Source organism: Westerdykella ornata, assembly GCF_010094085.1.
Source record: "Westerdykella ornata strain CBS 379.55 unplaced genomic scaffold EI97scaffold_19, whole genome shotgun sequence".
NCBI classification, from domain to species: domain Eukaryota; kingdom Fungi; phylum Ascomycota; class Dothideomycetes; order Pleosporales; family Sporormiaceae; genus Westerdykella; species Westerdykella ornata.
Window position 1 is genome coordinate 241,501 of NW_022986869.1, and position 27,094 is coordinate 268,594.

The 27,094-nt window shown below is 53.9% G+C and overlaps 9 protein-coding genes across 9 annotated transcripts; 5 read left to right on the forward strand and 4 right to left on the reverse strand.

Annotated features, from left to right (window-relative positions):
• Nucleotides 1-406: 406 nt before the first annotated feature.
• Nucleotides 407-2,996, reverse strand: EI97DRAFT_435076 (dipeptidyl-peptidase III). Its single transcript, XM_033798785.1, has 2 exons — nt 2,636-2,996; nt 407-2,559 (listed from the first exon to the last, which is right to left on the reverse strand). The coding sequence occupies exons 1-2, from the start codon at nt 2,758-2,760 to the stop codon at nt 579-581; spliced, it is 2,106 nt and encodes a 701-aa protein (XP_033652080.1). The 5' UTR covers nt 2,761-2,996; the 3' UTR covers nt 407-578.
• Nucleotides 2,997-5,681: 2,685 nt separating this feature from the next.
• On the forward strand, nt 5,682-7,248 carry EI97DRAFT_435078 (uncharacterized protein). Its single transcript, XM_033798786.1, has 2 exons — nt 5,682-6,234; nt 6,286-7,248. The coding sequence occupies exons 1-2, from the start codon at nt 5,737-5,739 to the stop codon at nt 6,889-6,891; spliced, it is 1,104 nt and encodes a 367-aa protein (XP_033652081.1). The 5' UTR covers nt 5,682-5,736; the 3' UTR covers nt 6,892-7,248.
• On the reverse strand, nt 7,138-8,906 carry EI97DRAFT_101808 (SET domain-containing protein). The gene is made up of 3 exons (XM_033792888.1): nt 7,984-8,906; nt 7,851-7,939; nt 7,138-7,806 (listed from the first exon to the last, which is right to left on the reverse strand). Exons 1-3 carry the CDS (start codon nt 8,757-8,759, stop codon nt 7,385-7,387), a joined length of 1,287 nt encoding a protein of 428 aa, XP_033652082.1. The 5' UTR covers nt 8,760-8,906; the 3' UTR covers nt 7,138-7,384.
• A 70-nt stretch (nt 8,907-8,976) lies between these two features.
• EI97DRAFT_402117 (ribosomal RNA assembly protein KRR1) lies at nt 8,977-10,499 on the forward strand. The gene is made up of 3 exons (XM_033796479.1): nt 8,977-9,196; nt 9,246-9,528; nt 9,577-10,499. The coding sequence occupies exons 1-3, from the start codon at nt 9,165-9,167 to the stop codon at nt 10,270-10,272; spliced, it is 1,011 nt and encodes a 336-aa protein (XP_033652083.1). The 5' UTR covers nt 8,977-9,164; the 3' UTR covers nt 10,273-10,499.
• Nucleotides 10,500-10,676: 177 nt separating this feature from the next.
• EI97DRAFT_422216 (uncharacterized protein) lies at nt 10,677-12,064 on the forward strand. The gene is made up of 2 exons (XM_033797079.1): nt 10,677-11,130; nt 11,200-12,064. Exons 1-2 carry the CDS (start codon nt 10,853-10,855, stop codon nt 11,699-11,701), a joined length of 780 nt encoding a protein of 259 aa, XP_033652084.1. The 5' UTR covers nt 10,677-10,852; the 3' UTR covers nt 11,702-12,064.
• Nucleotides 12,065-12,298: 234 nt separating this feature from the next.
• On the forward strand, nt 12,299-13,784 carry EI97DRAFT_468725 (uncharacterized protein; the record flags this gene model as incomplete). The annotated part of the gene is made up of 2 exons (XM_033801670.1): nt 12,299-12,985; nt 13,413-13,784. The coding sequence occupies exons 1-2, from the start codon at nt 12,482-12,484 to the stop codon at nt 13,782-13,784; spliced, it is 876 nt and encodes a 291-aa protein (XP_033652085.1). The 5' UTR covers nt 12,299-12,481.
• A 449-nt stretch (nt 13,785-14,233) lies between these two features.
• EI97DRAFT_422218 (RNB-domain-containing protein) lies at nt 14,234-17,527 on the reverse strand. The gene is made up of 3 exons (XM_033797080.1): nt 17,250-17,527; nt 16,733-17,200; nt 14,234-16,685 (listed from the first exon to the last, which is right to left on the reverse strand). Exons 1-3 carry the CDS (start codon nt 17,449-17,451, stop codon nt 14,383-14,385), a joined length of 2,973 nt encoding a protein of 990 aa, XP_033652086.1. The 5' UTR covers nt 17,452-17,527; the 3' UTR covers nt 14,234-14,382.
• Nucleotides 17,528-17,840: 313 nt separating this feature from the next.
• On the forward strand, nt 17,841-19,720 carry EI97DRAFT_422221 (vacuolar ATP synthase subunit H). The gene is made up of 3 exons (XM_033797081.1): nt 17,841-18,213; nt 18,270-18,798; nt 18,869-19,720. The coding sequence occupies exons 1-3, from the start codon at nt 17,919-17,921 to the stop codon at nt 19,503-19,505; spliced, it is 1,461 nt and encodes a 486-aa protein (XP_033652087.1). The 5' UTR covers nt 17,841-17,918; the 3' UTR covers nt 19,506-19,720.
• A 1,831-nt stretch (nt 19,721-21,551) lies between these two features.
• On the reverse strand, nt 21,552-23,838 carry EI97DRAFT_460124 (uncharacterized protein; the record flags this gene model as incomplete). The annotated part of the gene is made up of 3 exons (XM_033801073.1): nt 21,552-23,398; nt 23,480-23,590; nt 23,742-23,838. 3 exons carry the CDS (start codon nt 23,836-23,838, stop codon nt 21,552-21,554), a joined length of 2,055 nt encoding a protein of 684 aa, XP_033652088.1.
• Between the last annotated feature and the right edge of the window lie 3,256 nt (nt 23,839-27,094).

Below are 27,094 nucleotides of genomic sequence, written 5' to 3' on the forward strand. Positions count from 1 at the left end.
CACTACGCTCAACTGTCTTTTGTTCGTTTTCGCTTCTTTACCCCCTTAATTCAGTTTTTGTTTCTCACCCCCTTCTTGTGTGTTTTGCTTTGGGAGATTGCTCTTTACTTGGGCAGTTTGTTTTCTCCCCTTTTCTTTCCCCCTTCGAGATGTCCTTATGCCCTCCTTGGTATTCATCCATCGAATCTGCAACTATACGACTTTACATGCCCTACTGGTGGTTTGTGACGGGAGGGGAGAGAAGGAAGCCGTCAGATGGATAAGTGTGCCTGTGTGGTCACCAAGGACGTCACGACGTGAATCATGTACATGTATCTACATGGACTTCTTTCCTTTGCATGCAGGGAAAAGGAGCTGTGGGTGTATACGGGTTAGATACGAGGCAGTGAGGGCGAGGAGGAAGAGGAGGGCTTTTCAAATCATCATTTCGCTTCCTGTCTGCTTGATGGATCTCAATGCATGTGCAATATTCTGCTTGAAATCATCCTTATCCCAAGCGCTTTGGGTATCCTTCACAAGATAAATCCATTCCCAGATGCCCACTTTCACGACCATGGCCTTGCACCTCCCCCTCCAACTCACGCATACGTCCTATCAGCAAAGCTCTCAATCATGCCCTTGGCACTAGCCTCATACTCCCTCAACTCGACCTTCCCCCCGTCCTTCTCCACCGTATTCGCCTGCACAAACACCTTCCGGGGAACCTTCTTCCTCAACACAGCCGGCCGTACATAATTCTCATAAAACGGCTCCACATCCGTAATCTCGTCGTACATGCGCTTGGCCGCCTCGACATCGGCAGTCGCCTTGTAGATGTGCAATTTCCGCAGATACTCCTCCACAGCGGGGCGACCCAATTCGAGAATCTTGCTTCGCTCGAGGCGAATCGTGAGATCGGACAACTGCTCTTTATCCTGGAACTCGAGCTCGGCGAACTCGACGCCCGCGTTGAGAAAGGTGCGGAGGATGGAGAAGCGCGCCTGCATGTGCGCCTGGCCCCACTTCCGGCTCTTGGGGTCCCAGAACTCGAGGGCGGCGATGCCCGCGCGCGCCATGGACAGGTACGCCGCGTACAGGATGTCGCCGGCCTCCGAGTCCAGGTCCGGGGTGCCGTCGCCGAAGCCGAAGATGCGCAGGACGGAGAAGTCGCAGCTCAGGGCCATGGCGACGCACTCTGCGCGGCACTCCTCGTAGGACGCGGCGAAGGAGCCGAAGACGCTGCCCCAGGTCTGGCCGGGCTTGTACCACGAGGTGATGGGTTTGCCGGTCAGGGGGGAGATGGGCGGGTTGTGGATGTCGAAGTTGTATTCGCCGGGGCTGGTCTCTTGGAGCAGTTTGCCGCAGCCGTGGCCTAGGAGTTCGTGGATGCCGACTTGGACTTCGAAGGCGGCGTCTCGGTATTTCCGGTACAGGGCGAGGTCCGACTCCTTGATGAAGGGGATAGGCTCGTCGGGGGCTTTGGCGCTCAGCACGTTGCCTAGCGAGACGTTCTTGAAGCCTAGGTTTTGGCGTATGTCGTCGTAATTGGGGATGTTGATGCCGGCGGGGATGCCGCTGCCGGCGAAGGTGAGCACCTCGAGCGAGGTAAAGTCCGGGCTGAGGAAAGTGTCTTTCTCGAACTCTTTGCTCCAGGGAAGGAGAGGGATGAGCTTGGGAGCCGACTCTACAAGCTTGCCAAACGCCTTGGTCCGCTCCTTGTTCACCATGGCCACGAAGCCTTCCCATTCGCCACGGATCCCGTGAGGGTCGCGGTAGGTCTCAATGAAGCCCACGTCGACTTCGACCTCAGGACCCTTGTCCTTGATCCACAGCCGCTGACTCTCCTTGAAGGCTTCCAGCGACCCCGTCCGGAAGCTCTTTGCGTACTGCTCCATCATCTTCGCCTGCGTCTCGTTCGCAGCATACTCCCTCGCCTTCTCAAAGTGCTCCGCAATCGTCTCCATCTCTTTTACGTGGTCCCCGAAAACCAGCTTGATCTTCTTCCCATCCCCAGTCGTCCACTCGCTCTCCTTCAGATCCCGATCCTCAGCCCTGGGATCCGGCTCCGCAGACGCAATGAGCACCTCAAACCCCTCCGCCGTCTTCCTCACCCTCGTATTCTCAGGCAACAGTCCCTTACCCTCCAAGAAATCGCTCACCCCGGATATCTCCTCCTTGGTGATGCCCGGACTATCGGGGTAGTAGGTGCTCACATGCCCCGCACTCGGATACCCCAGGTGCAACTTTGCGACATCGTCGCCCGCGAAAATCGCATGCTTGAACTTCTCATACAGCTTCAGCGCCTCGGGCGTCAGCGCCGCCAGCGCAAGAAGCCGCTTCGGCGCCAACCGCGGGACAAACTTGGAATCGCCAAACGACTTGTAGTTGCCTAGGTTGCCCAGGAACTGTGCCGCGTAGTCGAGGTAGGCTTGGAGTTCCTCCTTGTTGAAACCGGCCGAGCGCGCGAGCTTGTCGTAGTCGCCGCCGCAGTGCTTGTGCAGGGTGAGGATGAAGTCGTAGATGGGTTCTGATTCGGGGGAGACTTGGCGGAGGACGATGCGGGTTCCGGCGTGCGAGGCTCTGTGGGTTTTGTCAGTTACCTCTTGCTTTTTGCTTCCTTGACCTCGGTGGAGAGAGAGAGGTGGGCTGTGCTTACACGGAGATGTGGTGAGCGTAGAGTTTCTCCTTGTCAGTGAGGGCTTCAAAGTGAGGTTTGATTGCCAGAGGGACAATCGTCGGTGGGCTATCTGCCAGGTACTGCTTCAATACTTCGGAATCCATCTTGGTGGTGGTATGAAATGGTCGGCGAGCTAGTGGTTGCGGAGCTATTTGTGCCTGGGGATAATAGCAAGGCCGCCGCCAGGAACAGGTTGCGGGGTAGCTTGCTTGTCTCCCGCTGCATCTCAACACCACGCCAAGCATCGTCCTCATCTCATCGCCATGTCCGGAAAAGTTCGGTTTCACCGCACGCGTGGCATGTGCATATAGGAACATGGTCCACACGTTGAGTGCTTCGGTATCACGCGCATGGCGACGCGGAAGTCTTCAAGGCAAAAGTTTGATTACTTCCTCGGCTGGGACATCTTGGCCCTTTGACCGTGGGATTTTATCAGATCAGAATATTCCGGAAAGCCTTACAGTAAATATCGACAAAGGAAGCATCTAAACCTGTAAAAAAGTAATTGTTAAAGTGACTCCATGTGGGAATGGCCGTGGAAGCTGAACCTCGTCTACACGTACAGCGATGGAGCAAGCATAACAGACAATATTCCTTTCAGAAGCCTCATGTAATCCATGTTCCACAGCTATATACATGGCAACAAAGCCCTAACCACATAATCATCGAATTCCCATGTATTCTCTGAGGATGTAATTGTGACGGAAAAAGATGCAATCATATGCAAACAACAACTGAACCCCTAACATGCAGACGTAGATCAAAACGGGAAAGGGAAATAATGCTTCCATAATCGTTAGTGGAGAAACATCTTCCGCCATTCGCCTGTCATATACGCTGCCAACAGGAAGAGCACTCCCGCCTGGCAGCTCAGCACTCATCACTGCCTGACCTTCCTCTGCGTACTCCATATCGTAGTTTCGGCAGAAAATCCTTCTGTTCAACCACCACCTTGAATGAATCATTCAGACTAACACACCCCTACTCTTCCAACCTCCCGGTCCCCTCCACGCCCACATCCACAACCCACACGCCAACCATACACTCAGCGCCATCGCCAGAAAAGTCGGCGCATAACAATCCCTCCCATAACACAGCAAATCGTCCGTCTTCACCCTCGCCGCTGCCGCACGCTGGTACACCGCCGCATAGACGGCGCCCCAAAGGGTGGCTCCGGCAGCAGGCGTCATAGCTAAGATGCCCCAGTTCGTGCCGAAGTTCTCGACGCCCCAAACGACGCTGACTACAATTGGGACGAGGGAGAAGACGGCGCCATAGCCAGCGCCAATGAATGCGGACACGGCTGCAAAGCGGGAGGGGTGATTTTGGATAAGGCCAGAGGCGAGGAGAAGTTGGCCTGCGGAGAGGATGAGGCCAAAGGTGATGAGGAACGTGACGCGGGAGACGGTGAATCTTCGTACGGGTGATGGAGGAAGAGAGGAGAGCGAGTTCTCAAGAGAGTCGGCCCCGCGGCGGTGCTGATGAGTTGGGGCAGGTGGCGCGAGGAGATCCGATAAGGTGCCGGTGACCAGACGGGCTATGGTTGACGTGATGGCGACGATGGAGACGTGAGTTGCGGGGGAAGTGGTCGAGGCTGTGTGAGGGGGTGAGAGGGTACCGATGATGGTTCCAAGGTTGTTGATGAAGGCTTCTCCGGGGCCGGTGACTAGGAAAAATCCCGCTGCTAGCCACCACATTGTTGGGTCGGTAATATAGCGACGTGTTTCTTCGTTCAAAAGCCATGCTTTCTTTCGTGCCTCCTCCTCGGCCTGGAGCTTGAGTTTCTGGGCTTCGGTCTGCAGGAAGTCGAACGTAGAATCCGATAGGTCTCCGGTGCTCATGGTTCCGTAGCCGTGGAAGTCTGCGGCTCGTTTGAAGAACTCGTCTCGTGACAATAAGCCCGACCGTTCCAGCTCTTCAATTGCTTCATCGATCATTTCTTCCTCGTCCACGATCTGAAGCGTAAAGGTGCCTACCACGCCTACGCAGAACAGAGTGATGGCCAAGAACAGGAAATAGCGGAAGACATCAACATCCCCTCTACTTCCATCGGGTTTCCTCACGTACAGCAAGCGGCTGCCCACCTGACTCTGCCACATGCCGCTCAGTCCAAAAGCAGCTATGGGCACTGCTAAAGCGATCCCTTTGGCGTTCCCACGACCGAAATTCTTAGCACATGTCGTGACGGCCGACAGATACATGCAGCTCGTGCCCATGCCCACAGCAACGAATGCCAAAACCATGACACTCAACGGCCATCCATGGCCACCAGCCGATACAGGAGGCCCGCTCCTGAATGCAACTGCAGCTAGGAGGTAGCCTGATCCAAATAAGAATGCTGAAAGGAGAGACGGTATTCCAGGTCCGAGACGATCGCATAGATAACCAAAGGCCGGTACGAACAGATACATGCCCAGCTCGGCGGTGATGGAGACAATGTTGACCTCGAACTGGCTGTAATGGAGGTCCTTCTGGAATCTATGCCCGTAGAGCGAGTATGCTGTTATGCTTCCCGCACAGAGACAGTTGATTATTGCCCAGATGAAGCTCAGCCATCGCACGGCTTCACGCTTCAAGCGCCGCCTGTCGCGCTCCGCGATGCCCTCGGCCACCTGTTCAAAGAAACTGCCCGCATAGCTGTTCGCCTGCGATGTCCGGCCGGATTCCACATGTCCTTCTGGAGCTAGAAGGGGTCGCCGCGCCGGGTTGCGTTCGTAGTCTAGCTTATCTATGCCATGGCTGCTGCTGCGGCTGGAGGTTGGGGGAGACATCGCCGCGTTGGGGTACGAAGGGAATATTTGCGGCTAGCTGGAGACCATGGCGAGGAATTCGGGAGGAGAAGGGGGTGATAGCACAAGAAGAACGGTACGATGAGACTGCGCGGAGTCAGCAGCACACCCGTAGTGAGGTGGTCCAGCGACGCGGATGACGGAGGTTGCGGTGATGAAGTCACGCTTGGAGTTGTGAGCCGGGGCCCCTTGCTCTGATTCGTGCACGGCTTGGAACCGCGAAACAAACTGACCGTCTCGCCGCGGCAAGCAGAACTCTCAACGCCCACAAAATAGCCGCCTACAGTCGCAATGGCTCCCGTCCAAGCTGCTGTCAACCTGTCGCCGGCCGAGCTCTCATTCTTGCGCTCGACCCTCTCGCAGACACCGCCCATACGACTGGATTATACCAAAGGACCCCGCGATTTTCGGTCCATGAGAGCTGAATACGATGTTCTGCCCGGCGCAAACGGTAGTGCGCGTATAGCTTTGGAAGACGGCACAGAAGCGCTCGTGGGTGTCAAGGCAGAGGTCGAGCAGTCCCATTGGAGGCCACCACTTGAACATAGGAGCATAGTCTCTGTCACTGAAGGAGAGAGAATGGTTCTGGATGAGGAAGAATCAGACGAGAGCAATGGCAAAGGGAAGAACTCCTGGGTGGAAATGAGCGTTGAGATCCCCGGATTTCGCGACGACGACGCCCTGCCTGTGTTTCTAGCGTCGATGCTCACGGAAAGTTTGCTCGCAAGCGGTGAACTCAAGGATCGGTTGTACATCAATCGCCGGTATCATTGGAAGCTATATGTTGACGTGCGTAAGGAGGTCTATACGGCCAAAGGACCGGAGCTAACATGCCACTAGATCCTCCTACTCTCCCCGCCGCTCTCATACCCACTTGCCCTTTTGTCTATGACCACCCACCTTGCGCTCCTCACTGCCCGCCTACCCGCTTTGACTTCGGAGAAGGACGAAGACCCTCACTTCAACGACGACTGGGATGAATCTGTTCCGCTATACCCCAAGGACAACGGGAAAGATGGTTCAACCAAACCAATCGACAAACCTCCCGTCATCGTACTGGCTATGGCCGTCGGGCAAAATATCATTTTCGACCCCTGCAAGGAAGAGCTCGCAGTTGCGGATGCCGTCTTAGCCATCGCATGTACCGGGCCCAAGTCTTCCTCCACTGGTGCTCGCCTTGTCTCAATCCGGACAATTGACCCTCCTTCACACCTCACACCGCCTGGTGTACCAAACTCGATGAATTCTGCTACTGGTGGCACGGTGCCTACTTCCAGTGCGGATGCGTTAACGCAGCGAGAGTTATTGGCGAATTCTGGGGTATGGACACCGCCTCGTGGGGGTATGAGACGAGGGTTGGTTTCGCAGGTGACGAAGATGGTAGTCGAGGATGGAGGTGTGGGTGAGGAGGTTATCAAGGCACTTCAGGCGATTGAGGTCGGATGAAGATTGGGAATGGAAGATCCTTGCTATATCCCAAACGGCGGAAGTCTCGAACTGACGACGCCGCGGTTGCACTCGTGGGCAGGTTGAGAGGGCAAAATGTCGACCTTGCTAAGGGCGGGATATTGCCACCAGATATTGCATACAGCCGTATCCACACTGATCGGTGGCAGATGCACGAGTCGTGCAAAACTTGGTTCGCCAATTACATGCGAAACTTACGCCAGAAACAGTCCGAGGGTAGAACTGAGAGGTCGGAGCAGCTGAAAGCTGGTCAATATCGGGATGCGTTGTGTTACAATATACCTCGGACTGAATTGAAATACCGTACTCCCTCTCCTTGACATGTGCAATCGTTCTGTGCCGCTAACTCCAGAGCATTTAGCTACTCAGGGGAGGGACTGGACAGCATCCCCAAGCAATCTCGGCGGCAGCTGTGGTAGCCCGACTCAAGTTTTCAGGAGCGAAGTGAGTAAAAGCAGCGAGGATTCGTCTCCTATTTCCTCCTTCTGAAACTCCAATGCTGGGTTGGATCCTTCAGCAGCTCCGTCCAGATCTGCATATTAGGGGTCCATGGCCCATCTTTGAGCAGAATGGCTTCCTTGGCCAACTTTGCGTATTTGATGGCTCTCGTCGTATCCCCTACGGCGTTATAGGCCAGTGCAGCAAAGCCATACGGCACATCCAGGAAACCATCCAGGCCTTCCGTTCGATATAGCTGAATCAGCTTCTCTGCCAACTTCGGCGTAGCGGTGGATGTAGCAGACCAGTCGTTCAACGCGGTCTGCAGATCTCCTATCTTGTGCAGTGTCGCGTCCGTGGTGGCTTTCGCACTGCATCTGGGACAGGAACAGGTGAAGTGAAATCCTTCCTGTAAATGTCGTTGACGTGAATCAGTGAGCTCTAATGGAGAGGTATCTGGACGGATTAGTCGGGAACTCGTGCAGCGTTTGTCAACATACAGGATATCGTTATCTCTTCTCCGATTGAGATAGGACGAGTAGCATGAACAAAGTGAGTCAGCAACGCTGGGTCAAGGTAATATTGAGCACTAAAGTGTCAGTAGCGTAAAGACATGGGAATAGGAAGGCTTACTTTGGAGCGCAAGCATGATTCAGCCGCGAGGTCTCCGGAAACACTGCAAGATGATTTTGTCCGCCAACATGGAGCTGGAAAGTGTTTGCTTTGACAATGTCCTGTACCCGTACTTTGGGTTCACCGTAGACGTAGGCGAGGTCCATATATGCGTCCCTGGTTGCTTCAGGCAGTTGGTTTACAGCAACTCGATACAATTGCTCCCGCTCCATCGTCTTAAGCTCATCTTCAAGAAGGGCGACCAATGCAGGTGTATAGGCCGTAACTCGGTCTTTGAACTTTAACTGCTTCCTTGCGAGCATCCCAACGCCCTTTCCGGGCAGTTTCTCAGTGTACCATGCCCCAGAGAAGACGTTGATACCATCAAGCGCGTTGGCTGAGCGGAAGATGGGCAAGTTTGCAAACTCATCCGCGATACGAGGAGTAGTGATTATCGATATCCCTCGTCCATTGCTGAAAGTAGCATTTGTGTACACACAGAGTTTGCTATCCAGGCTCTGCAAGACACCAGTACAGATCGGTTCATGTGTCCAAGGCGCGTAGTTGTCCAGGCGATCTAGTGGAGGCTGGTTCTGCGATGGATTTGCAATAAAGCTAACCTTCGAGACAAGCTCCGAGCTTCCATCACGTGAAGTACGCAATATTGCAGTAGAAAGTGGAAATTCGTGCCAACATTGTGAGTACAATACGGCTACGTGGGATGTGGACTTTTCCGATAAACCAGGTGTAACAAGAGATATGAGCGCAAAAACGAGTAAGCCTGCGGACTTGAACATTATGAAGGCTCGAACGGGAGGAGGTATCCGGAACAAGTCATCGTGATATGGGAATTTGGACCATATATGTCTGGTGAAGTTGAGACGGAATATGTGAGACGACCAGGGGTAATCATGAAGCCGCCAAGAATGAATTGGGAATCACTAATACCAGAGTCCGGACAATGACCTGGAAAGAAAGTGAAGCCTCCTTAGCTGTGCAGTGCCATGGATTCAAAACGATCATGTCTTCTGGAATTCTCATGATTGTATCGCAGCCTTGATGTGAGCCTTCGTTGAGGCGCACCCACTATTTATGGTAAGGTTAGTTCTTGGCATATATGATTTTGCCAGGCGGTGTCCAGATATTTCTCAACACCCGCCAACCCAATCGCCTCCACATCATCACCACCTCACGCTACAACAATGCCTTCCACGCACAAAAAAGACAAACCTTGGTAAGACGCTCATCTCACAATCAGGCTGTGTCTCGCTGACCTGGCAAAGGGATACCGACGACATCGATAAGTGGAAGATCGAGAAGTTCACACCAGAAGACAATGTAGGCGGCACGTTCCTGGAGGAGAGCTCCTTCGTCACTCTTTTTCCGAAATATCGCGAACAATACCTTCGTGGAGCATGGCCGTTCATCACAAAAGCGCTCGAGAAACATGGCATAGCTTGCACGCTGGACTTGGTGGAGGGCTCTATGACTGTGAAGACAACGCGAAAAACTTACGACCCGGCTGCGATTCTGAATGCGCGGGATCTGATGAAGTTGTTGGCAAGGGTAAGGATCCCAATAATCGTGTTTCCACCATTTTCTGACTTGTCCCAGTCAGTGCCTGCGCCTCAAGCAGTCAAGATCTTGGAAGACGACGTCGCATGCGATATCATCAAGATAAAGAACCTCGTCCGTAATAAAGAGAGATTCGTGAAGCGAAGGCAAAGATTGTTAGGCCCGAACGGCACAACTTTGAAGGCGTTGGAGCTGCTTACAGGATGCTACATGCTCGTGCAAGGAAACACAGTGGCAGTAATGGGCCCATTCAAAGGGCTGAAGACGATGCGGCGCATTGTCGAAGATACCATGGCGAATATTCACCCGATCTACGCGATCAAGGAACTCATGGTCAGGAAGGAGCTTGAGAGCAATCCGGACTTGAAGAACGAGAGTTGGGATCGGTTCCTTCCTAACTTCAAGAAGCGCACATTGAGCAAGAGACGGGTGCCGCATAAGGTTACCGACAAGTCTAAGAAGGTCTACACGCCGTTCCCGCCACCGCAGGAGAAGAGCAAGATTGATCTGCAGATCGAATCTGGAGAGTACTTCCTCGGAAAGCAGGCGAAAGAACGCAAACAAAGAGAAGAACGCGAGGCCAAGATGAAAGAGAAACAAGAAGAAAAGAGGAAGGAACGTCTGAAGGACTTTGTGCCTCCGGCTGAGGATGGTACGAAGAAGAAGCGGAAACGAGATGATGGTGAAGTGAAGGAGAAGAAAAAGAAGAAGCGCAAGAGTGAATCGGAGAGCTGAAGGAGGACACCGGTTTCTGGCTTCCGAGGAATCGTGATTGCGAGTGTTGCGGCTCCTGCGCCCTAAACACCACCATCCCACCACACCTTCGGGATTTGCGGACTTGGACCGGACATGCTGAGGCGCTTTACCATATCAGGCAATTTCGAGATGGTGTAAGCGGCGGGGAGGAGTATGAGCTGGTCGATACCTTTTATTAGTAGAACAATATACCCCTTTCCATGTTCAATGATTTTACTGTAGTCTATTTCCAGAAACGTGCACTATCACTCTTGCCTAGCCCTACTAGTACTGCCTGGTGACAGAACAGCAACTATGTCACGTGATTTGAGAGGAAAAATGTTGTACCGAGTGCCGACGGCTTGTCAGTGGCGGTGTTCTCAACCTGAGTACCTACCGATTCACCCCATAGAGTCGCAGCAACTCCATCATCGTGAAGTCGCCCCCATTGCAACGGACTTCCCACGAGACCCGCATCCTCATCTGGATATCCAGGTGCCCCTGGTTGTACTACCGCTATCCAGAAGGATCCCCCTCAACTACCCGTGGACAGTCAGTTCGCCTCGGCGCACCCGCCACCATGCCGCGCGCAGAAGTCGGAACCAACAAGTACCTGGCGAATAAGATGAAGTCGAAAGGACTTCAACGCCTGCGCTGGTACTGCCAGGCCTGTGAGAAACAGTGCCGCGACGCCAACGGCTTCAAGTGTCATGTTCAATCGGAACCCCATGTGCGACAGATGCAGCTCGTCGGAGAAGATCCGAAGAAGTATATCAACGGATTCAGCAACGATTTCCAGCGCGACTTCTTGCAGCTACTCCGAACCGCACACGGAGAGAAGTGGATAGGAGCGAATCGGTGAGTTCCATATCCCGCATACTGCGAGCGATTTCGATCCATATGAGATCAAAAACTAACTGGAAACAGGTTCTACAACGAGTACATTCGCGACAAGGAGCATATCCACATGAATGCGACGAAATGGCAGTCTCTAACAGAGTTCGTCAAATATCTCGGGAGAGAGGGTATCGTGAACGTCAAGGAGGATGAAAAGGACGGGCTGATGATCGCATGGCGAGACACCAGTTTACAAGCGCTCCGGCGCAGGGAGGAGATCCGGGAACTGGAGGCAGCAGAGGCTAGAAACGTTGCAGGGGAAGACAAGATGCTCAAGCGGATGGAGAAGAGGGCACGAGAAGAAGCAGAGGCAAGAACAAAGGAGAAGGAACCGGGCGCTCGGAAGTCACCGGAAGAAACATCACAGTCCCCTGTTGCAGAGGAGAGCGCTCCGGAAGCTCCTGTCAAGATCAGCTTTGGATTGAAGCCCAAGGCGCTGCCCACTACGAAGCCTGAGGTGAAGAAACAGAGTATATTCAAAAGGGCCCGCACGGAGGATGGTGAAAAGTCAGTGAAGAAGGTAAAGCTTTAGACATGCGGCACAGTCCGGAATGCGGGCATTTTTCTAGGAGCATTATCTGGCGTTCGGTTTTGGGATACCCAGGGATACGGTGAGGGAAGGTTCATATAATATCGATGGATGGGAACTCCGACAATTGTCTGGGTGTCACTGGTTATGAGTTACTATAGTCTTGCCTGCTGTAGCAAGATGACATTGGCGGAATGGATAGGCGGGACTGGCAATCAAAGTTCATAATGATGTTTCACTCGCGCCCTCTCCTGTCTCGCGGCTTGGTTTCGCTTTTGAGGATACGTCCGTCACAGATACTTCCTGTAGAGCTCCGCACTGGCAAACCGCGCATCATCTAGCCTGATGCCCGCTACCAGAAGACAGTCCATGCAGACCCCTCTCTGCCACCTTTCACGCAGCGCCTCCAACCCGGTTTCCCAGCTAGTGTAACTGATCCATGACGGTGTTTGTTTATATCGTTCTTCTATACAGATTGGTTTGGCACGGCATTGGCACTACTAGCAGCAGCTACTTATGTATCTAATGGATGAGCTTCGCCAAGAGTGCTGACAGGCTAGATGAACACTCTGAAACATCACCTACTTTGCGACAGTGTCCCACATGCCCTGACTTCTCCCTTACAACGATGCATCCTCTGGCTAGTACAACACCCTTTCCGAAGTAGATTTACGGGAGCGATAGACTTACAGCTGCCAATTGTTCGTCTCTACATGGTTCATTTCATTTACACCTTATCCCTGGATCTTGGATGCGGGATCTTCTTAATACCCTACGAGCGAGATGTCCCACGCTATCAATCCGACCGGCCCTTGGGCAACCCCTCTGAATTGGGATGTCGAAACAAGCCTCGACGGAGAGCTCCGTATTCGGTTTCCGGATTATGTGCGATCCGGAGAGAAGTCGCAAGCCGAATTCCCACAGTTCTCCAAGCTGCCAATCGAGATACAGTATCGGATGATCTCCTTTTGTGACACTCCCAGTCTCTTCCAACTCATGCACGTATCTTCCGCTATCCGCAAAGAGGCCAAGAGATACTTCTGGAGCAATCCCGTTGCATGGTTCCGCGTTTGGGGTATATTTCTCGATGCAGCAGAGCTACTGGGTCGTACTATGGATGACGTAGGCTTCCTTGCACACATACAGCAGATCGAGATCACAGTGGAAGACGTACTATGGTATAATGAATTGGAGGACCTCACGCGAGGGGATGGTTCTCTCATCGACCCGGCAGCGACATACCCAGTCAGGGAGAAACTAGGCAATCTCTGGCGAACATTGCGCGTTGTATGCCCTGAGGTAACTCGCATTGTATTAATTGAGCATTGGATACGGCCAAACGCAGATTTTCTGCCTAAAGATGCTGAGGAAAACTTTGACAAGTGGTTAAGCGCATGTCCCAGACAAGTGGACGTCTTTGCATCTTTACAGCACTGCGAGAACCCGGAGACTCACTCGATGAGGAGAACTTTGTGGAAACGGAAAGGGCCCAGTGCCTCTGTGGGAAAGAAGTGGGAGAAAGTTGATTGCTCGTGGTCACGGAAAAGCATCATCCCACCCCAGAAACACTCCAGTCGGATTGATTCATCGCAATAAGTTCGACCGCACGTGCTTCGAGTATAAGAAGAATGGCGTTGAGTTTCTTCTGCTCGAGACGAATCGAAAGACATCATTTCCAGGAACGAACCAGCCTTTTAAATGCTATGATCCACAGTGCGGCGCCCAGTTTGACCGTCCCGGGCAATGGACAATGCATGCGCTGAACTCCGACCATGACAAAGACGCAGTCCCGCCCGAACCTTTTCGACCCGCTTTTGCCCGACACAAGCGGACGATGGATCTCCTGGTGAGATTCGAAACTTCTCGGTATCAGATAGTCGAAAGCTGGGGCGAGGAAGGGAGTGCGAAACGGCATGAAGCCGAGAAAGCCTTTCTTGACCAACTCGATCACGACCCATTGTATAGTCTCGGAAAACCAGCTCAATATACCAAGACCTGGGACGAGCTCAAGAAAGTGATAAGGGAAAGAGGCGGCACACGATTTGGGATTCCAATGGCGCCTACTTTCTGGGACTTCTGGGACTAAGGGACCCATACCCTACCTGGCCCGATTCTTAGATCCCATTCCGATGTGATTCCTGTTTATTCTTCTGAACTGCTGGACCAAGACAAAAAGGGGCTTAGGTCTTCGCTTTTTGCAACTGTCTGTTACACTATTACCATTCACAACTTTGCTTGCTTTTGCATGATGGTTCATCCTCTTTTCCCACTTGCACATTCGCCTCTCCCTTACTAGTGTTCTGTGTCCACTCATTTTGCCCCTGATGGTTCTCGATTCACGCCCACTACTGGTTTGTTAGGTAGCTCTATCCAAGGTAGACGAATTCAGACTATCATTAACTATTGTAACCTACGAATTTTGTAAATGGGTTGAGGATCTCGCAACCATGGAGAAAAGCTCACAACAATAGGCAAGCAGTAAGGGAAAGTGGCATTTTGGGACGAGGAAGCACGCATGAATAATTCGCTGGAAAGGGGTAACATAATGCATTGGTTTTCATCTCGCTATTGGCTTTTATACATCGAGTGATTTCCTTGAAGGAGAAACGCATCGGGAGCATGAGGCTCAGTTTATTGACACCAGGGCGAAAAACCCATCTATTGCATTGCACGCACTACACCCGTCAAACCAAAGTTAACTTCACCTTCCTCTTCCCCGTACTCTCCTCCACCAGATCCGTAATCCGAACCGTCACCTTCTCAAACAACTCAACACTCCTATTCACATCTCCCTTCACCTTGAGCACATAATTCTCCGCATCAAACTCCGCATCCGGCTCCGGCGTTGCCAGATCTCTCAGACGAATCAAGCTTTCGATGCCAAATCGTGGAACAAAGACCACGAACCCGTTGGAGAATATCTTCATAATGAAGCCTTCTTCCTGAATGTCCTTACCCTTCAAGGCTTGACCAACGTAGTATTCAATGGATGCGCGACCGGCCATTTGCGCATTGCGGTGACGTACGTTGATGTTCTTGCAGACAGCTTCGAGCTTGTGTCTCGAGTGGAGGCTGGGGTCGAGCTGCTCGTATTCTATGGCGGCCGCGAGCTGGCGATGGGCTTCGAGATCAGCATAGCGACGGATGGGAGATGTAAAATGCGTATAAATTTCACTCGCGAGGCCATAATGCCGGAACTCGGGATATGCTTGGGTGCCAGAGCAGAAATATTCGGCAGACATCATGCAGCGTGTTGCCATGATGCGGACCAACGTGTTGAAGAACGGCTCTTTAGGGTCGACACACTTGTCCAGGGAATCCGCAAGGGCCTTGGAGCTATCAGTTCGAAGTTCGAGGCCCCTCTTAACCTTCAGTTGGTTCCCTAGTTCTTCAAAGTTCGTCTTGGGTGGCGCACCGTGCCGGCGGAGTAGAGCAGTCTGAGGGAATGCGTCGTAGTTCTTACGAGCTACGCTAATGTTGGCGAGCAACATGAATTCCTCGACCAGGGAGTTGGTATCTAAGAGCTTCTTTGTCTGGACGTCGATTGGATCGGACGTCTCGGATTCCGTCTGCACTTTGACTTCAGGTGACGCCAGGTTGAGTGCACCGGCATCCATGCGCTTCTGCTTGAGCTTCTTTGAAAGCATCAACAAAGTCCGCATGCCGTTCGTAAGATCGTCTTGTTGAGACTTGTCGTCGATCCGAATCTGTGCTTGCTCGTAACTGAAAGCTTCCCGTGATCGAATAACAGATTTGGTGAAGTCGGCTGTTACGATGTCCGCGTCAGGAGTGATCTCCCAGATCACGGAGAAGGCATATCGTTCGACGTAGGGTTTCAGTGAACACAGGTCTGTACCTAGAAGCATCGGTAACATGTCTATTCTCTTGTCGACCAGATATACTGTAGTTCCTCGCTGGCTGGCTTCCTTATCCATGGCATTGTTCGGCTTGACGAAATGGGAAACATCTGCGATGTGTACGCCGACTTCAAAGTTACCGTTCGGGAGCTTTCTGGCATGCAATGCGTCGTCGATGTCCACACAACCAGGAGGATCAATACTACAGACAAGGAGATCGCGAAGATCCCTTCGTCCTCTCCATCCCGGATCGTCAAGGCTAGCCGGAACTCTCCAGTTATGCCCCTCTGGTGGTAGACAATCCAGAACAGTCTTCGGGAAGGGCCGATATTGAACATCCCATTCCAGCAGAAGTGCTTCCGTCTCGGCTCCTTTCGACTCAAGCTCTCCGAGAGACCTGACGAAATGACCGACCGGGTATCGTGAGTCTCGTTCCCATGAGTCTATGGTGGCTAAAACGCGTTGGCCCAGAAGTTCTCCAGCTTGACGAGTCCGAATTCGTATCTTTGGAATCCGCTTGTCCATGGGGATGAGGAATACCGTCTGCTGTTGCCTGCTGGATTTAGATGTGGATTTGACCGAGTCCCTGTCGATGTGTCCCACATATTGTCTCCAGTTACGCTTGATGATGCCAACGACCCGGGCGGTGGGTTGTGGCTTGCCTTCTGTGCTTTGGTCATGGGCACGCTTAACCTCTTCTTGAAGCGCTCTGCGTTCTCTTTCTGTAACGATATTCTCTCCTCCCTCGGTCTCGGGGTTATCGTTCTTGGCCACGGTCTCTTCCTCAATGATCTTGGTTGATGGTGCTTTCCACTGATCCTGTGGCAATACTTCTACGACGACGACATCCCCTGAGACAGCCCTGTTCCCGTTCTCCCTTCCAAGGATGAGAAGTGATTTTTCGAATGCCGGAACATGAACCGAGGCCTCAAGGTAGTTGTACTGCGAGACGTTAAAGATGCCCTGATGCATAGTGCCCGCTTTGACTCCTGTAGTCATTTTCGACATGGTGTAGTATTCTGGATAGAACACTTCTGCCTGCTTTGACCTGACTTCACGTTGTTCTTGAGCAGCGCTGATCATATCTAACAACTCGTCCGCATTCTCCAGACCGGAAACATAGTCGGATACTGGAGCTGATTAGCTAGATGTTGCCCTTTACCGTGGGCATACTCACGTGTCACAGCTGGTATATTATCTGCCTTGGCCTTTCGGAGGTTGTCCCTGTCATCGGAGATCATAACGACGGACGGTACCCTTTTCGCTTTCTTGCTCTTCGCGGCTACAGCCTCCACTAGATGCTGATTATACCACTGCACCGCTTTCCGCACCGCTCGATCATTGCGGTCGTTGATAGTCTCGCCGGCATCTCGAGGCACATAAGTCTCTTGACGAAACTCGTTGAAAAAGACGTAAAATCTCTTTCCCTCATTCTTCGTCAAAGCGATCAAACGATGATAGAGCGGTAGGGAGCGATTCTTAACCTCCTCGAGGACTGTCTGCAAGACGACAACATCGCGGAACCCGGTCTCAGTCTCAAACAGATCCATTCCGGTGAGGAAAGCATTCGTGTCGGGAACCAGATACAGACCATTGGGATAATCTTTTGACCCTGCCGGTGTATCCGAGAGCACAAATGGTGCCACTGGTAAAGTCAGTCACTTTGATAGATCACGTGAAGTCAGAATCCGAACCTTTCTGCGTGTAGTCCATAGGCGCATTGTCAAAGCACGCTCGGCACAAAGTCGACGAGCATGGTATATCTTGCCGCAGGTAAACCTCTCTCACAATCTTTTGAACCTTGCCACTTCTAGTGGACCGGACGTAGACCTTGCTGGAGAGGTTGGGTTGGCCCCGATTAAGAGCGCTGGACCGCTTAAGGCTGAAGTATTCCATCTCGATCTAGGTCCGGTCGGTAGCTGTATGACGATGGCCGTCCTGCGGGTGGTGTTTGTAGGGAATTCTGGTGGAGAGGGTCGCGCCAAGATATCAGAGTTGAAAATGTCGCTAGACCGAAACAGACCTATGGACGGGGGTATCTCAGTAGATATTGTTTTTATACACTTTGTGAAAGTTGGATAAAGGTAGTGGCCACAAGCTATGAAACTTATGGAAGGTAATTTCCTAGGTCCTCTCCATCTACCTTATATATTTTTCTGGAGATTAGGGTATAGAATTGCTCAACCCGAATGCTCTCCGGGGCTCCAAATGCAACCCTGGTCATGGTGGTCCAAGCTCCGCGCCAGATGACGGAGTGCCTCAACCGCAGGTAACCCACCACCTCTCAGTTATCACGCCGCTACCTAGTCCACGTCTTCCTCCACTATCTCTCTTCCCTCCGACTAACGGTATCTACAACCGCGATGTCACTCGACCCGCCAACCTACATCTTCGCCCTCCAAAACAACATCCGCGCGCGGCCCATATCCTGGGAGGGCGCGGTGCGCGCCAAAACGATCACAGATGCCGACCTGCAGAAGATCAAGTCGATTGACAAGGTGCGCAAGGAACAGCGGAAGCAGACGATTGAGGCGGATATGGGGAGCTTTGTAGCGCTGTTGTTGGGCGGGAACGGGACGCAGAGTATCTTCGAGGCGGCGGCGAAGCGGCAGGATATCGTGCAGTATATGCTTGTGTTGATGGGGGATTTGATTGATGGTATGTTGGGTTCTCTATGAGTTGCATCCGAATCTTGCGAATGTTAACGCGATTAGATATCCCCACCCTCACAGCAGCCTTAATCCAACACCCCACGCCCTTCAAACCCTTCCTCCCGCTCCTCAAGTCTACGCCCAACGTCGAGGACGCCCTCCCCCTCCTAACCTCCTCCGTCCTCTCCCGCCTCCTTTCCTACGCCCTCACCCACCCGACAAAAGACCCTTCTCAAATCGACGAAGCGCTTCCCCAAATATATACCTATCTCGGCTCTCTAGCGACAAGCTCCGATGCTGGGCTACAAGACATCGCAGTGCAGGAATACTCGGCGCTGCTGCGGAACAAAAAGTCAAGAGAGTTGTTTTGGAAACAGAGAAGCGAGACCCTGGAGCCATTGTTCACCATCCTTCGCTCGGCATCCGGGACGACCAAAGACCAGGACTCAGCACTCTGGAGCGGGGCAAACAGTACGCGGACGGCCACCGAGGCCATTGGCGGAGGCGTGGGGCTCCAGCTGTTGTACCACGTCCTCCTCGTGATCTGGCAGCTCAGTTTTGAAGGCGACATGGTCGGCGACGGGCTGCAAGAGTATGTTGCTGTTTGCCCAAAACCCCCAACTCTATTGGACAGCCATGCTAACCGCACTCCTGTTTCCCAGCGAACACGACATCGTCATCCTCTACACGCACCTCCTCCGGCTCTCGCCCAAGGAGAAAACCACTCGCCTCCTCCTCTCCACGCTCCTCAACCTCCTCGTCGCCAACCGCACCACGCTCCTCCCCGCCGCCGTCCTCGCCCGCCTCCCCTCGCTCCTCGCGACGCTCAAAACCCGGCACCTCACGGACCCGGACGCGCTCGAGGACCTGCAATCGCTGACGGAGCTGCTGGACGAGTACACCAAGACGCAGACGACGTTTGACGAGTACCGGGCGGAGCTGCTGAGCGGGCACCTGCGGTGGAGCCCGCCGCACCGCAGCGCGACCTTCTGGGCCGAGAACGCGCGGCGCATCCTCGAGGAGAACAATGCCGAGCTGCCGCGCAAGCTGGCGGAGATATTGGCAAAGGACTGGGTGCATGATCGGCAGGTGCTGGCTATTGGGTGCAATGATGTGGCGTGCCTTGTGAAAGAGGTGCCTGAGAAGAGGGGCTTGTTGGAGAAGTTTGGGTTGAAGGGGAGGGTCATGGAGTTGATGGGTTGTGAGGAGGAGGGGGTGAGGTGGGAGAGTTTGAGGGCCGTGGGGGAGTGGTTGAGGTATAGTTTTGAGGGGAGGGGGGTTGAGGTTGCGGTGAGGTAGTGTGATGTGTGTAGTGTGGTCTGTGTAGTGTGGAGTGACGAGGGATGTCCATGTCAGTTTGGTGTTTTCCCTTCTTTGTCGATGGCAGAGTGAGCGATTGATAAATATGTTGTTCGTGCGAGTGATTGCTCTGCCATGCATACATAGTAGCATAGTTAGCGGGATGCCAGTCGTGTGTGCATGTACTCTGTACAATCTATGCTTCCATTCTCTCCAACTCTAACGTCTTCACAAGCGCCTCTCCGATTCCATCTGATGATGCTATGAGAAACGGCGTATACTCGACTTTTACATCTTAGGGGTTCCAAACGTCGCAGATATGTAGCAAGGGGAGGGATAGCAACGACGTCTAAGTTTTCGGATCACGGCAACGTCTACTCTCGGCTATTTACAGTACCATTGAAAAAGAAAGCACCTACGTAAGTACCTACTTACCTACGAAGTCTGAAGTCTAAAGTCTAATGTCTAATGTCTGAAAGTCTACACTTCCGACTTAGCTTGCGATAGGGAGATGAAACCTCGCTCCCAGCTACCTACCTACCTACAAGCCCTATCACGTATACCACGAAATCCTTATATACTACGAAACCGGATGCCCGCCACCTATATCATATCATATCATGCGCTCTAGCCCAATGACGAAGAACCCATATGTACATGTCACTATGATATACAGGGTACCCACCGTGCAACACCAACGTTTGACCCATTATGCGGCCTACGGGAGTACATACCCAAACCTCAGGAGTCAGGCCGCCCACAGGAACGGGGGCGGGCCCGACCCGACCCCAGAAACCCCACTCGTTCCTCCATCACTTGCATATTCTGAGACAGCCGCACCGCATAAACGTATCCAAACAAGTACTACTGCACTGTGCCTCATGCGAACACCATAGCAGGGAAGCGCCTCTCCATATGCAGGAACAGACATGCAAGTATTACCAGATGGCGAAGGTAGTACTCCGTTGATAGTCAGTACTAAAGAAAAATATAACGCGCAACGAATTACAATGGTATTAAAGGGGGGTGGTATAAAGGTAAGATGAGAGGGCCCTGGAAAGTTCCAAAACATCCACTTCCCGTGTCCCAAATCGGAATCCCTATCCATCCTTATCCCGAGTAATGCATGCAGTCTCGCGGTCCCTCCCATAATCTGATCGTCCGTAATCTGAGCATGCATATCCTCCACGACGAATGTACCAAGACAGGAATGCTGCAATTTCCCATCACATCAAACGCTCGCAAAAAATTGAGAGGAGAAACGAGAAATGGTGAGATGGGTTCAAAATGGAAGGGGGAATCATCGCAGTTCCAACCGACAAACGATGTTACATAGCCGCCCAAAGGGGGATAGACCGTGTTAATGAGAACAATGAGATCCAAAACAGAAATTGCGCGAGAAGAACAAGGTAAGAAGTGTGCTTTGACAAGGGAATGGGCCGAGTTGAGCGCGCTTCTGACCAAGGCAAAACATCCAGATCCAGTATATCATACCATGCGCAAACCTTCCAACGTCGCGCATACCAGCGCGATTCGATGGCAGATCAAGTCGCTGGAAAGGATGACAACACAGACACGCCGACAAGCGCCAAACTAGAATGGAACCCTGTGTAGGCTCAACACATCGCAGTCATGTAATTCGTGACTATGATCAGCGTCGTCGGGGACGTCGTGAATTCTCGGGCATCGTAGTCTGCGGGTAGCATTTCAAATAGCGCAAAGAGAACAGCAGAAGCTACTGTCCTCACTGGAGTGCGAACCATGGACGGGTCAGTAGTCGCAGCAACGAGTCTATCGGATTCCAGGCTGGTTCATTCAAGCTGAGTTGCGCTGGAGTGCAGGGGGAACGCAGGAAGACTCAGGGCAGGCCGAAACACCGGAGATGCTTTCGCACCCCATTGCTGGTCTCCAATCCGAGTAGCTAGGGTGGGGAATTGGTCAACAGCAATGCCTATACCTCCTCCCAGCATCGGATGTCTTGGAATTGACGATGTTACAGCATATCCTGCTGACGTGCCAGACATAATAGATATCGGCTATCCATCATCAATATGTCTGCCAGCCCTGTTGAGGCCCCTGTGGCGCTTGTGTCCACCCACTCATACCAGGTTGCGGTGTCGGGTTGCTCTGATGGGGCATGAACTGCTGTGGACTAGCAGTCTGTGGATAGGTGTTCTGAGACATCGCTTGGTAGCCCGGATCCATTGCGGCCATTGTTTGGTACTGCTGAACAGGAGTGCCATGCATGGACCCGGTGCTTTGAGGCTGGTGAAGTTGGGCTGATGCATGCATGGGCGAAGGCTGCGGAAGAGGCGATTGCTGTGGGGGACGCTGTGCATACTGTGGCTGCATGTTATGCTGCTGGGACAGTGGCGATGGCTGCGGCGGTCCCTGAGGCCACATGTGGGAAGGCGCATAGCCGTGAGCGGGCGCTTGACCATGTGCAATGTTTGGAAGCATGGCGGAGGACGGCATTCCCTGAGGCATCCCCTGAGGAAGCATTCCCATACTAGGTGGACGTCTTTGCATTTGATCGGGACGCAAAGGAGTATGTTGGGGGGCCAAAGGCGATGGAACCATGGAGGATTGAGGAAGGCTCTGTTGGCGGTACGGTTGCGGAGCCATTGCTTGACCGCGCTGAGGCGTTCCAGATACTACACCGTACTGGGTCGGGGTAGCCGCGGGATTCGAAGGGGGAATGTGCGGAGACTGCACAGCTTGGGTCGTCACCTGGGGTGCGCTCTCGCCTTCGACGGTGACGGGACGTTGAGGTTGGGGGGAGGGCTCATGTGGCCGCGCCCAGACGCTCTCCAGGTATTCCTTACGGTGCTTACGTTGCTGAGTGATCTGCTTGTTCAAATCTGCAGCCTGTGCGGCCTGATTGAGAATCTCGCCAGCGTTGGTGGGCCTGGTCATATCTTGGTATGGCATACCCGACAGATCTTGCCTGCCCCGCTGCACTCCACTGTAGTCTCGAGGCTGAAGGTCCGTCGTAGGTCGCTGATTGAATGGCTCTGCATTTCCCGTAGGCACGGCTCCCGGCGCAGGATTGATGCCTCCGAATGGCTGATGCGGGTTCGCTGCAGCACCCAGGTAGTCCTGTTCAAGCTTCCCAGTATAGGGACTTGGCTGAGTAAATGTGAAGGCCTGGGCAGTAGCATGATTGGCCTCAGCCGCTGCGGCTTCCCTCGCCTTCGCCGCACCTGGTCTCTTTTCACCTGCGGCGTCCTCCTCAGTAAATCCTTGCTTACGTGCTTTGCTCTCCCAGTAATCATCACGAACTCTTCTGCCGTTCACAATGAGTTTGCTTCCAAATTGCCTGAACATGGAACGCGCTGTTACAATGGCGATCTGGCGAGACCGATAGGAATATGGCAATATCTCTTGATGGATCAGATCATCCTTTTCGGCCTGCGTGGCGATGATCTTGTACAGAGATCTGTTCTTGTTGAAGAGTAGGTACGAGTCTCGGTAGCCAAGCACGCGGGCGCACTCGGTCGCAAGCATGAAGAGTTTATCTCCACGGTTCGGAACGAAGAAGGTCCGACATCGGTACTCTCGCCCACCCAAAGGATGGCCCGTCGCCGTCACCTTTGTTTCCCCTGCTTCGTCAATCTCACGGGGTATGTACTCATCTCCTTCTGGGTTCAGCTGGTCTGTGGTATGGTCCCGGACCGTGGGCAGTGCCTTGATGACGGATGGCTTAGTTGGTGTCGGCTTGGAGGAGGATAGCTGTGGCGGCGAGGCGTGCGGGATCGAGGCATTCGGTAATTGGGGGGTCTGGACAGGCGGGGCAGCGCTTGTTTGCGAGGAAGGGGTGGGAGGCAGGTGCGAATTGCGGGCGGGGCTATCGTGGCCTTTTGGTCGAACGCGCTTTCTGGATTTACCATGCTCTGCGGTTTCTGTCAATGCTGCGCATCTAACGGCGTCCGGCAATACAAGCAGCCCAAGACGCAGAGAGAAGGTGTACATACCGTCATGATCAGCTTGCGACTCTCCATAGCCGTCCGGGGAGCGACTCCGCTTGACTCCTCGAGATGATTGCGTTGCGACGGCTTGTTGCGACGGCGAGCCTGCGAATCCTGCTGGCAGAAGAACAGTCAGCGATATCAAATTACAGACGGGCAGCTGCGGCGGATGTAACAGCAACGGATGCTAGTGCGCTGTCGCGTGGTTGTGGGTGATGGTGGTGTGCGCAGCGAAGAGGCTGTGTTGAGACGGGCAAGCAGTACATACCTGCAGAGTTCAGCGCAGCTGGATTGATGGTGCCCGAGGGGTCCATGATGCCGTTGCCAATGGAAGCATTACTCGACAGGGCCTGGACGGGATGCATTGAGTACATGCGCAGCGTCGCAAGGGAGCGGCCGAGGCTTGGGGGAGCTCCGGGCGCGTCGGCGAAGGCCTAGCCTAGTGTAATGGGCGGCGTGAGGGGAGCGGACGCGCAAGGGCGAAGTTGTTGCAAGGGACGGGCACGAGAACGGCAGCGGGACGCGTGGTGTGGCATGCGGTGGCGATGATGCGTAGTGGGATTATTGGATTTGGAGGTCGACTAGTCGCGGCGCCGGCAGAGGATGCGCTTTTCCGCTTGAGAAGCACAGACCAGGCACTATATTCAGATCGGGTTGGGCGACGGAAGCTGAAGTGCTGCTTGTTGATGGCTACAACAAGTAAACCGCGCACCTGCGCAGGCAACGGCCAGCGTTCAGAGTCGCGTAGTCGGGTCCGAGTTGGCAGGTGGTCAAGACCACAGTAGGTGTCGCAGTGGGATGAGGGATGGGGGTTCGATGCTGGGGGACGTGCTGGGGGAACGTCGTGCGCTGCTGCCCCGTCAGGCTGCCAGTGAGAAAGTCGTGCGGCGACGGTTTCCTCGACTCAGCCGAAGGTGCGGCTGACCGAAGGGAGAAGACAAGAGGATACTGACGCGGTTGCACATGCGAAAGGTGAAGCAGGGTGAAATGGACGAGGTCGTAAAGGTGGCCGGACGACGGTGTCGCGATGCAGGTGTGTAGCGATGGATGGATGGGTCGCGATGGCGATGTTGATCAGCAGAAGCGGAAGCGGCGCGGCAGGGCTGAAGGGGAGCTGCGCCGGGAAGCGGTGCGAGCACAAGCACACCACGCACGATCAGGGACCGGGGCAGCAGCAGCGATAGCGCAGTCCACGGGTGCGGCCTGTGTGCGATGGAGCAGCCACGTGAGGGCGATATAGGGTCGGTGGGTAATAATGCGCGGGTGTTATGGTAGTGGGACGGAGTAGACGGCCTGGCGTTGGAGGAGGAGGAGGTGGTGGTGGTGGTGACGGGCGGCGGAGAGCGGGTGGTTGCAGAGCAGTACGAGAGGAGCTGTAGCCGCGCTGTGGTGGTGCGGAGTCAACAGGGTTGGCTCGTCGGGAGGTGTGAGGAACCCCGTGCCGTGCAGGAGGATTGATTAACGGAGGCACTTGTTGGACGAGGCTGCCGGTGCCGGTGCTGCTGTTGGTGCGAGTGCAGATGCTGCTGCAGGCGCTGAGGGAAGGGTTTGTTCTCCCGCGGCCGGGACGGGGACAATGCAGCCTCGAGGGAAGATGCGTGTGCGCAAAGTGAGTGCGAGTGGGGAGAGACGAACGAGCAGAAGGCTGCTGTACACAGTACGTACTCGCAGTCCTACTGGTGCGTGTGTGTGGTGGCAGAGGGCGCGCAGCGGCAACAGGGAGGACAGGGAGGGTTGCCCGTCGGACCCTCGAGCCTCGACTGAGCGGGGTGGTTGGCGACTGGTGGTGGTGGTGTGGTGGGCAGTGATGCTTGATATGTATAGCGAAGATGCACCTCCAGCGGCAGAGCAAGAGCCCAGCAGCTGCAAGGCGAACAGGGCCGGCGAGACAGGGACGAGAAGAAGGGCCGAAAAGGCTACACCAGCAAAACTGGGACCTGTGGATGGCAAAGAAAGGGCTTCCGGCAGCTGGGGAAGACGGGAAGATCAATACTAACGGAGCGGGCGAAGGTGACGAATTACATACGCAGGATGGAGGGGCTGCCTACTAATCGATAAAGACGCTTGGATGTCTGGAGAGAGCGCTCCCAGGCTCTCATCAGACGTTTCGTAAGAAGACGGGGGCAGGGGCATGGGCATCATGGGAGCCTGGGGTCTGGGCGGAACGGGAGCACTAGAAGTTAGGACGATGGAAAATAATAATAGGTAGCGGGGCTTGTTAATAATAAGAATGGTGTCGATGGCGTGCACCTGGCCGTCATTTTCCATCATTTGAAACTTACCCCAAGATGTTGCAAACCCGCGCAGCTACAAAAGGCATCAAGCGAGCAATGGTATGAATCATCATACAATTCGCGGTTGAAACCCACACGGCGAAATGGGAGGAGGTGCGCGCATTGCAAGCCTCGCCGCTGCACTTTTGGACTCATAACTCTGGCCTGGCCCTTTTGTGTGCCTGTGCTGCCGTGCTGCAGAGAGAGATGACCTGCATGATGAGCGAATCTTGCTGAGAGTGACCGCCGGCTTGGACTGCCCATCCCTACTCATCATCTCGCGTCTCTCGTTCACCAGAGTCTATCTGAGCTATTCCGCTTCCTGTTAGCTGCTGCCACTGCCACAGTCACTACTGCGCCCTCCGCGCCGAGCTGGGAACTGCTGCAGAGGTGAATAACGGACATACCTGTATGGTGAATACCGGTTTATATTGCAAGCAGCCACAGCCCGTGAAGCTTGGCGATGCTGCCCAACCATCTCCGCATTCCCCCATAGCCTGGGCCTGGACAATCATGGACGACCACAGTAGACTACAGGACCGCACAATGCACCCAGTTCCGGCGCTGCTCCTCTGCTCCTCGCCTAGTCGTCGTCGTCGTCGTCTTCCTCCTCCCCCTCCCCCTCATCCTCCTCCTTGCTCCACCTCGTTGCTTGTCGCTGCTGAATTGAGCAACGCCCAAGGTCAGATGGCCGTCTCTGATTGCTCCCACTGCCCCCAGCAGAAGAAGCCTGCATGCAACCTTGGAACTAGCACCCTCTCTCTGCATCCGCGCTTATGCATCCGCCATCCTGTTCTTAATAAGACACGCATGCCGCTACTACGACTGGAACCGCATCGCCTGACCACACCCGCGCCAGCCCCATCAAGGCTGCTCCTCCGCATCCAGTTGCACAATCCTCTCCGACTGCTCACTGACTTCCTAGTACATCTTGAGAATGCTTGGAAGGATGAGCAGCATGATGAACCGCCACCCCGAGCATCCCGCTCATGTCGGTACCGTACTCTGCAGTACATGTGTCTTGCAATTGTCGTGATCTGCCAGTGCCGAATCGGCCTGTTCCGTGCGGGACGCGCTTTGCCAGTGAACTTCGGACAAGACCACATATGGGATGGAGCTGTTCCGTGTAATAGAAGCTCGCCGATAGGGTCCGTTGCTCCGGGCGCTTTCCCCACGGCCCGGTTCGAGCGAATGTGCAAGTCCGCAGTCCCTCTCTACCATGGATCACCTCTCCACTGTTTAGTGACTGGACTGTCGCCAACTGCCTGTTCTGCACTTCCATATACAGTACAGCCAGCGACTCGGCGCATCCCATCTCTCCCGTCCCACAGTCGTGCCCTTCCCCACA